This window comes from Megalobrama amblycephala, linkage group LG7, assembly GCF_018812025.1.
Source record: "Megalobrama amblycephala isolate DHTTF-2021 linkage group LG7, ASM1881202v1, whole genome shotgun sequence".
NCBI classification, from domain to species: domain Eukaryota; kingdom Metazoa; phylum Chordata; class Actinopteri; order Cypriniformes; family Xenocyprididae; genus Megalobrama; species Megalobrama amblycephala.
Genome location: NC_063050.1, coordinates 2,202,496 through 2,212,046, shown reverse-complemented (window position 1 = coordinate 2,212,046; position 9,551 = coordinate 2,202,496). Strand labels below are relative to the sequence as shown.

The following is a 9,551-nucleotide window of genomic DNA, read 5'->3' as shown; positions in this document are numbered from 1 at the left end:
CACGCACTACACGGGCGACCCGGGCTACATCAGCGACACGGAGACCTCCACCGTCTGGGACAACGAGACAGTCCGCACCGACTGGGACCGGGCGCGGTCGCGCAAGAGCCGCGAGCAGGAGGAGCTGAGCAGCGAGGCGCAGAACTCAGACGTCCTGCAGTCGCCGCTGGACAGCACGGCCCGGGACGAGCTCTAGACACTCACACACCTCAACACTCACACTCACACACACGGACGTCACCCGCTGTCCGGTGTCAGACGTTTCACCCGTTACGCTTGAGAGGCGTGACCGGCACTGGACGTCACACGGTGAAATTATTACATGTACTTTAGATGAGATGATAACCTCCGATTCTCCTGAAATGCTTGACTGGGTGCACAGACACGGTTCGCTCGGTAAATATGATGCAATATCTTGATTTTATTCATTTGAATGGGAATCTCAAGGACATTATTGCCATTTTAGATGGTTTAACCTGATCTTGTCAGGAGTCCTGGCTGATCCGTTGCGCTTTAGTTAAAAATCTACATGATTTTAACATGTCATTCCTTTATTACATGACGTAAGCGAGCGTTGACTCTCTCTGTGTGTAAAGCTGATTTTATGCATCATGGTGAGAATCATCGTCATGTAAAGACAGATTTTATCTGATAGTTGGCTTGCAGAAGACTAATTTATTGCTTGTTCAGCTTGTTCATAGTCAGTGTAAATACAGAGCCGATGGACGTTCCCGTCATGTGACCCGCACACAAGTGTTTTGCCTTTTGTTTTGATGTTCTCAGTTGCCTTAAGAGATTTGTGTGGGAGAATAGATTAAACTGAATCGTTTTTAAGTCTAGTAAAGAAATGCTTGTGTTTATGTGATATTTAATGTGCTAACTCAAGAAATGGCAGTAATAAGATTTAGCCGAGTGAAAATTGAGTGAAAACATTTCATCATGGATCAATCCTTTCTCCTCTTCTGTTTCTTCTGTTTTCTTTTACGTGTTTGTCACATGTGACTAATCTGTACGTCTCCTGAATGTGCCTTTTATACCAAAGAATAAAGATTGTTTCTTAAAGTCTGATACAGTAGATTCAGTCTGAATTATTTGCAAAGGTAATTTGAAGAGTAGAAAAAAAAATTGGATTTACAAAAATATTACAAAATGTGATGTTAAAAAGTGTAAAAGTCACTCGTATTTCTTAAGTAATACTATCCAACAGCGACACCTCTGGAGGTGAAGTTACAGAATCTCTCTTGCCTCCTCTGATCTTATTGAGTTTTAATAGACACCCTAAAGTGTGCGGTTAGTTTAGTGGGGGGTAATTGAGAACGAATGGAGGAAAGTCAAATGAGAGGAGGCAAAGGCTATAACTGGATGTGATCAGTTATGATTGAATGTGTAGCTTGATGACGCCAAGTTTGAGTGCGGAATCTTGGGATGTGGTCTCCACTTCAATGGAAAATGCAAAAGAATTGGGATAGGATTTGTGAAGAAATCATGTTCATGAATGTGATTATTAACGTTACTGTAGTGTGAAGCAGAGCAGGAGTGAGTGTTGTGGAGCTGAACGAGGAGCTGGAGCGATTGATCAACACACGCCTCACGAGCAGCGGGACTTTTATTATGACACAGTCGCCGGCGCCGCTTCCGCTTTTCCGGTCACGAGTATGAGGTAACGCAGCTCTGTTTATCCAGTGCCCAAGGAAGTCGACCGGAAGTTGAAGTCGGCCGGGTGCCGCCATCTTGTAGCAGAACTTCACTTGCGTTAGCATCCCCATTGACTCCCATTCATTTTGGCGTCACTTTGACAGTGAATAACTTTACATCTGAGGCGTTTAAAGACTCCATTTGTCCATTATTTATTTCTAAAGATACACGACAATGTATAAAGGGCTCCATTACCTTCTATGTTACATTATGGCCCCGTAGATACAGTTTTTGTAAAAATAGGCTAACGATTGCGTCATAACCACTCGACTCTCTGTCGCACAGTAGAGAAATTACCGTACAGACAGGAGGAGAAGCTCGCAGGCAATCGGGGAGATGTCAAGAGAGATGGCGTACTGGCGTTACATTTTAAAATATTATACAAAATAATTAATCAGAATACTTACTCCTGCTTACTCACGCCAAAGAACTCCCCGCTCAAGCTCGCCGTCTCTGCAAGATTAACGATGGCAGTTTTCACGCACAGCTACTAGAAGATTTACATCTGTCAGACAGGTTGCAGACGTCATCAAGCTTAGTTTGAGTCTGCGCGTCAGAAACGGAAGTGCTAAAAATCGCTAAAAATGGGCTTCACTTGTCTCAATTGAGTTCCAATGGGGTCGCTGTGTCCATTTCTTTTACTGTCTATGTGTTTATCATATAGGCCAATTTCACACTTCCGGGTTTTTGGCTTCCGGAACGATCCACGCAGTGTAAAAGTTTTTCCGGTTACAGTGATAGATAGCCTCGATCAGAACCAGCTCGGAAATCAAAGTCGTTTAACGAATTAAATGTCATGAAAATGTTTGAACGTTCTTGGTGAATTATTGGTGAGACTACAGAGCTCTCATTAAGAGCTAAATTTAATAATTTGAAGTGATGGCGGTTAAACTGGTTATATTCTTCGTGCCCGTTTGGTGCGGCTGTGCATTATCGCGCTCCATGTGCTGTAAAGACAGTGCCTGCGTCTCAAAGTGCATACTATCCATCCTAAATAGTAGTCTATGTGTAATATTCAGTGCTATTTAGGGTGGATAGTATGCACATTGGGATGTATAGAGTGCTTTTAGCGACGTGCTGGGGAAACGATCAGCTGGAAGCTCCCTTATCACGCAAGATCCTCTGATTCATATAACAGAACCGCTCGCACCCTGATATTTCTGGATATAAACACTTAAGTCTCTCACTCATTTTCCTGTTGTCATCATCTTAAAGTGTGTATTATGCGCAGTATTATTGTGCTGTTGCAACATTAATGCAAAGACTGATAGCTGTACAGTGTGGTGTTGGAAATTATGTCTTAGTTTAATCATTTTAATCGATCAGGATTAGTTATAACATATGCTTGAATGTGGGATGTGATGCCATATGAGATTACATGCTATATATTTTTAAAACATTAAACTCACGACAATATTATGCATCTCGATTTTATATCCCCCATTAAAGTAAATATTGGGAGTTTTTTTTTTTTTTTTTTAATGAATAAATTATATAAATAATGTTCGTCGTACGTAATACGATCGGGGGAATTGCTGAATGAGCTGCGTAGCCTTTACTGTTTGACAGCTGGTGATATAAATCCACCTGCCGGTAAATTCGAGCAACGGTCTGAGCGGCCGTACAAGCTACAAACCAGTAGAAAATAATTTCTTTGTAGATTATACAAAAGCGACTTGGAAAACAGACAAAACAGAAAAGGTAAGAAGCGATATTTGAGAAAAGAGCATATCAATCTAATAGCCGTAGACGCATAGCGGAACTAACTTTACCCTGCGTCACGTGATTTCCGATTCTTGTGAAAAAGGCCTATTAGATACATTTGAGAGTGTTGAAAATGATGTTATAACGTTACTCTGTGCGTTCGCTCGGCGGCTGCTGTGAGACACTGTTACACACTGCAGTAAGATAGATCGATTTTACAATATCATTAAATGCTGGATGGCTTGTGTTGATAAATGGCATGAAATTAATTTTAAAATGTATTGTATGATGGAGAAAATGCTGTATTACTGTTACTAAAAATAAAGCTGCATCTGATTATGCTATGTTAGCTACTTGACAAAATAGTGTTTTTCTCTGAGGCATGGTAAAGCATGAGACTCGCAAAAAATCAAGAAAATTAGATTTAAACAATAAGACTAAACGTGTTGAGCTATATAACAATAATTAGTTTTCTGTCTATAAATATATCAAAACAGTTGTTCCCTTGTCTATTAAAACATGTAAATATTAAAGCGTCTTTGTTGTTTCCATGGTTTCTACAAAATAAAACTGGAAACCGAGGGTAACGCGGGTATGACGCCATTGACAGGCGACTCCTCACACGTCCCGGAGCCTTGGTTAAAATTGCAATTTTCTCATGATTTACAAATAGTTGCAAACATTTGGGATATTGTAAGTACTCAAGTGAACAAAATATATAACACCGGCCTATTGGTTTTTGGATATTTTACTGCAAAATCTTACATATTGCACCTTTAATGGAAGACTAATTAAAAAGTAAGTAAACGACTCACTGCTTTATGTCGTGTCAAAATCGAACTTGAAATGGCCTGAAAACATGATGACTGCGGTGGTTAAGCTTGGTGAATTTAAAGGTACATCTTCATGTCTATGACCAGTGTCTACCAAAACGCAACTGAAATAAACATAAAAATGCGCACGAACACTAACTTGATTAGGCCTACATTTATAGTTGGTTTTAATAAATAAAACATTACATGGTGTAAAAATACAAAATAGGATACAGATTTGTATTTGGTATTTTTTTGTAATATATATATATATATATATATATATATATATATATATATATATATAATATAGGCCTATATATAAAAATATGTACAGTATGTTCAGGAAACATATACTTGAATGGCCGTAAAAGGTAAAAAAGAGAAATATGCTTTTTGCCTGCAGGGTTTGGCTCAAATGATAATTTAAAAAAACAGCTAACAAACAGCTCTCTGCAGATGTAATTAATCGTCCCTGGATCAGTACAGAGTCATTGTTAATCTCACAGCATGAGCAGAATTAGTAGGAGAGAAACCCGAGAGCTCAGGTGAAGCTCACGTGACTTACTCTGCATGTTTATTATTGAATGCATCATCATCATTTCCCATTTAAAACTCATCTATATATCCATCGATATCATTTTGCCACCCCCCTGCTGTCCCTGCTCTCCCTCTCTCTATTGGATTATTAAGGTCTTGGTGTATTTTCAGCCAAGAAGGCTTATGGGATCTCTGACAGACATGGCCATAATCCTTCCTGAGTGCGACATGATTCTTTTTTCACCATTAAAGTGAAACAAAAATGCATTTTTTGAACCTCAGCGATGCATTCGGCAGATGCTTTGCTTTTGATAGTCAATTTAAATGATCGAATGTCAGATTAAACACCCCAAGAAGACTCTATTGGTCCTAATCTCTCACTCTCACTCACTTTCCACTCTCTCTCTCTGTCTCTCAATAGGATTATGACGGAGGTTTGGTGTAGATTAGGTGGTCTGTTCGCTGTATCCTCAGATCTCTCTGACGGGAGAGTAAATAAACACTGACTGAAGGATGTGAGACACTGTCTGGTGTGGCTTTAACCTTGTGTAGCCTAATCTCTGTGAACGAGGCATGTGCTGAAGGGAACAACGACACGGTCAACCTGCCGGACCTCGTCCATCTGAACTCATGATGGTTCGGTTCTGATCCACAGCCAGACTCAGTCACTGAAGGTGCGTCAGCCGTGCCTTTTACACATTGAGTTGAAAATATCTTGCATTAAGTGAGTTTTTAGGGTTAGTTGCAGCTTAATAAATGGTTTAATGCTTCATGTTTAAATGGGTACTGCAATATTTCTGTAAAAGCTGTCTAGTTGTCTATGAATACTTTTACATTTGCAGTAAAATAATAATAATGTACGCGTCTCTGACTGTAAAGTTACTGTAATATTGTATATAATATTATTACCATTTAAAATAGCTGTTTTCTTTGTGAATACATTTTAAACTGTAATTTATTCCTGTGATCAAAGCTGAATTTTCATCATTCATCATTACTCCAGTCTTCAGTGTCACATGATCCTTCAGAAATGATTCTGATATGAAGAAACATTTATGATTATTATTTATGTTGAAAACAGTTGTGCTGCTTCAGATTATTGTGGAAACATTTTTTTTTTTTTCAGGATTCTTTGATGAATTAAAAGAACAGCATTTATTTTAAATAGAAATATAACATTTGTAACATTATAAATCTTTAGTGTCAGTTTTGATAAATTTAATGCATATACTCTAAAAAAAAATTCTGCTGGGTTAAAAACAACCCAAGTTGGGTTAAAAATGGACAAACCCAGCGGTTGGGTTAAATATTTGACCAACTCGCTGAGTAGGTTTATTTAACTCAACTATTGATTAAAAATGACTATATGTCTGGCTTAAAATGAACCCAAAATATATTGGAAATTAAACAAATCAGACACATAATTACTAGAGGCAACAATAATAATCAAAAGGTGAATATTTATTAATGAGCAATTTAAATTATTATTCATTAAACTTCTTAATAAATGTCCATGAGAAACATATTTTGGGTTCATTTTAAGCAAGCAATACAGTAATTTTTAAACAATAGTTGAGTTAAATAAAACCCAATAGCTGGGTTTGTCCATTTTCAACCCAAGATAGGTTGTTTTCAACCCAGCATTTTTTAGAGTGCAAATTATTTCTTGACTGTGTTAAGCAGTCAGTTGTTGTAAAGAAGATTAGATTAAATTTTACTTTTATGTATGCCTTCTCTTTCAAATCCATGCAGAATAAAAGCTCTAACCATACACATTATATTATCCAGCATTGTAAAACAGCACCCGCTCGCTCTCTCTCTCTTCAGAAGCTGTCATGGTGGACCTGTTCCTGGGGAAGGTTCTGGTGAAGAACAACAAAGACAAAGATGAGCTGGACACCGAGCGCGAGATCATCCTGCGGCTCCAGAACCGCATCCTCATGCTGTTCTTCGGCTCGGGCGAGTGTGAGAAGTGTCAGGACTTCGCGCCGACGCTCAAAGGCTTCTTCAAGAAGCTGACGGACGAGTTCTACGTGGAGCGATCGGCCCAGCTGGTGCTTCTGTACATCTCGCTGGACTCGTCCGAGGAGCAGCAGGAGAAGTTCCTGAAGGAGCTGCCCAAACGCTGCCTGTTCCTGCCCTACGAAGATCCCTACAGAAAGTATGTGCTTTTTGTTCAGAATAGCATACTAGCGTGCAAAATATGAGTACAGTGTTTTCTTGAACATAATATATACTTACTCCAGTAATTTAAATAACTTTTGCAAGTGAACAAAATTTTTCGAGGGAACTCAACTTTTTTTTTTTTGAGCAAATGCAATGTTCTTAGGAAAACAAAAATGTTTTCTGAACGAATGCAAAGTTTCTCAGGGCAATGCAAAAATTTTGTGAATGAACGCAAAATTTCTCAGGTAGAATTATAACAAATTTTATATATACAAAACAGACAAGATATTATATGTAAATTTCTTTTTAAAAAATACTTTTCTTAATTCATATCAGGTGAACAACACTAATTGGAAAAATCATTCAGCTGTTCAAACTGGAAATTTAAAGGGTGGTTGATTATGATTTCACTTTTTTAACTTTAGTTAGTGTGTAATGTTGCTGTTTGATCATAAACAACATCTGCAAAGTTACGACGCTCAAAGTTCAGTGTAAAGGAAGATATTTTCTTTTACAGAAATCACTTTTTAAGGACTACAATTAGCTTCTTCCCGGGTTAGTGACATCACTAACCCTAAAATTTACATAAACCCCGCCCCCGGGAACACACAACAAAGGGGGCGGGGCCATGTTGGGCTGCTTTAGAGAAGAGGAAGAGTTGTTGTAGTAGAGTGTTGTTGACATGCCGTCATTTTACACCGGACTGCTTCACAAACGAGGGTCAATTCAACACAAAAGATGAACATGACGGCACATGCTAGTGGATGAGTTTAATCAACTCCACAGCAGCTCCATAATTTTATCCACTAACCATTCAGAAACATCCAGTTTCATTCTAAAAGTTGTAACTTCTTCCTGAGTCTCTCCATCAGTGTCGACTCCGGTTTGAACAATGTAAGGCTGAACACCGTTACTGACAATCCTCATTTTGGCTGCGTGAGATTCTCCAGCTTTGTTGTTGTTGAGCTGTTAAAACTCCGCCCTCTTCTGGAAAGGGGGCGGGATCAGCAGCTCATTTGCATTTAAAGGGACACACAAAAACGGTGTGTTTTTGCTCACACCCAAATAGGGGCAAATTTGACAAGCTATAATAAATGATCTGTGGGGTATTTTGAGCTGAAACTTCACAGACACATTCTGGGGACACCAGAGACTTATATTACATCTTGTGAAAGGGGCATTATAGGTCTTTAGTGACACTTCTAGTTAGCCTCCAGTGATGGGATCTTTGAATACTGTTCTTGGCAAAATGGTTAAGAGCCATTAATCTATATGACATATTTAAGAACCTGTGTTTCTATCAGTAGTATCATGTTTGTGTTGTTTGCAGGGAGCTGGGGGTGATGTTCGAGGTGCAGGATCTGCCCAGGGTGGTGGTGCTGCGTCCGGACTGTTCCGTCTTAACGCCCGATGCCGTGGCGGAAATCTGCATGCTGGGGCCGGACTGTTACCGCAACTGGCAGGAAGGGGCGGAGCTGATCGACAGGAACTTCATGATGAACGAGGAGTTCGATGAGGGAAAAATGCGCAGTATGACCGACCCCATCCGGCGAGTCAAATACAAGGTGGAGGACAAGAAGAAAAAGAAGAACAACAAAAAAGATGATGATGATGATGAAGATGGAAATGGTGGAGGAGGACCTTGGGGCTGAGGTCTGAACATTTGCTTTGGATCAGCTGACGCAGAACATTAGCGATATGGACAGAAGCCACGAGTAAACGCTGTAGAGAGACACAGTTGAGTAAATGTCACTGGACAGATGAAATAGCAGGGCTGAAATGGGCAGATGGATGGCCTACAGTAGCAGTTCTCAATTATTTTGACTCCTATAAGCTCATCATTGTTCACAAAAATAACAAAATTATTATAAATCAAATAATTGAATTTCAGGATTCTAAAACATGACAGGAATGGAATGTTCTTCAGTTTTCCCACTCTGAATTTCACTCTTATATATTACTCACATATCCAGGTTTTCGGAGAGAATCCGGAACTGTAAAAATTGCCAGGATTTACAGGATTATTTTACAGAAATTTACTGTGAAATAAATGCATGCTGGGTTATTGCCTGCCAAATTACTGTGAACGTAATGCAATTATTAACCTGGAATATACTGTAAATTCACACTAATATTTCTGCAGTGTGGGAATAATGTTGTTATAGGGGTCAATCTTGAACTCAGATTATTTTTTAACTCTGATTTTTATATTTCTAGATTATAGATGTATATAAATAATTATATACTATATACATCTCAGATGGCTGGTGCAATATAAATCTATCAGTAAAACCTCTTTTTTTTTTTTTACCACACATGCTTTTTTCAACACTTGCATTACTAATAAACTTTGAAATTACAAAGAAATTTGATTTTGAGTGTTACATCTATTCACTTTTTTTTAATGAGTAAAATATTTTAGGTTTGAATTTATACAAGTGAAAAATGTGAAACCACTGTCATTAACAAAAAAAGATGAATATATAAATAGACATCACAATTAATATTAATGTCTTTCTAATTTGTCCTAAATTATAGTAAATAAACTAAACCACTGACTAACAAAATGTTTCCAGTTTTATCTTAAAATGTCATGACATTGATTTTTTAAATTATTTTAATAGATTTTGAGCT

At 38.4% G+C, this 9,551-nt stretch overlaps 2 protein-coding genes across 2 annotated transcripts in view; both read left to right on the top strand.

Annotated features, from left to right (window-relative positions):
• Nucleotides 1–1,068, top strand: part of colgalt1b (collagen beta(1-O)galactosyltransferase 1b) — a 24,078-nt gene extending 23,010 nt beyond the window's left edge. The window contains exon 12 of the mRNA XM_048194948.1: nt 1–1,068. This exon is cut by the window's left edge and continues 72 nt beyond it. Within this exon, the coding sequence (XP_048050905.1) occupies nt 1–196 (196 nt within the window). The 3' untranslated portion in view covers nt 197–1,068.
• Nucleotides 1,069–4,680: 3,612 nt separating this feature from the next.
• nxnl1 (nucleoredoxin like 1) lies at nt 4,681–9,238 on the top strand. Its single transcript, XM_048194981.1, has 4 exons — nt 4,681–4,972; nt 5,173–5,425; nt 6,579–6,912; nt 8,248–9,238. The coding sequence occupies exons 3-4, from the start codon at nt 6,587–6,589 to the stop codon at nt 8,567–8,569; spliced, it is 648 nt and encodes a 215-aa protein (XP_048050938.1). The 5' UTR covers nt 4,681–4,972; nt 5,173–5,425; nt 6,579–6,586; the 3' UTR covers nt 8,570–9,238.
• The last annotated feature ends 313 nt before the right edge of the window (nt 9,239–9,551 follow it).

What these genes read in the sequence shown, in the direction of transcription:
- nxnl1 (XM_048194981.1), top strand. Translation starts at nt 6,587, where the DNA reads ATGGTGGACCTGTTCCTGGGGAAGGTTCTGGTGAAGAACAACAAAGAC. An exon ending in TACGAAGATCCCTACAGAAA is followed by an intron (nt 6,913 to 8,247) that starts GTATGTGCTTTT and finishes TGTTGTTTGCAG; the next exon opens with GGAGCTGGGGGTGATGTTCG.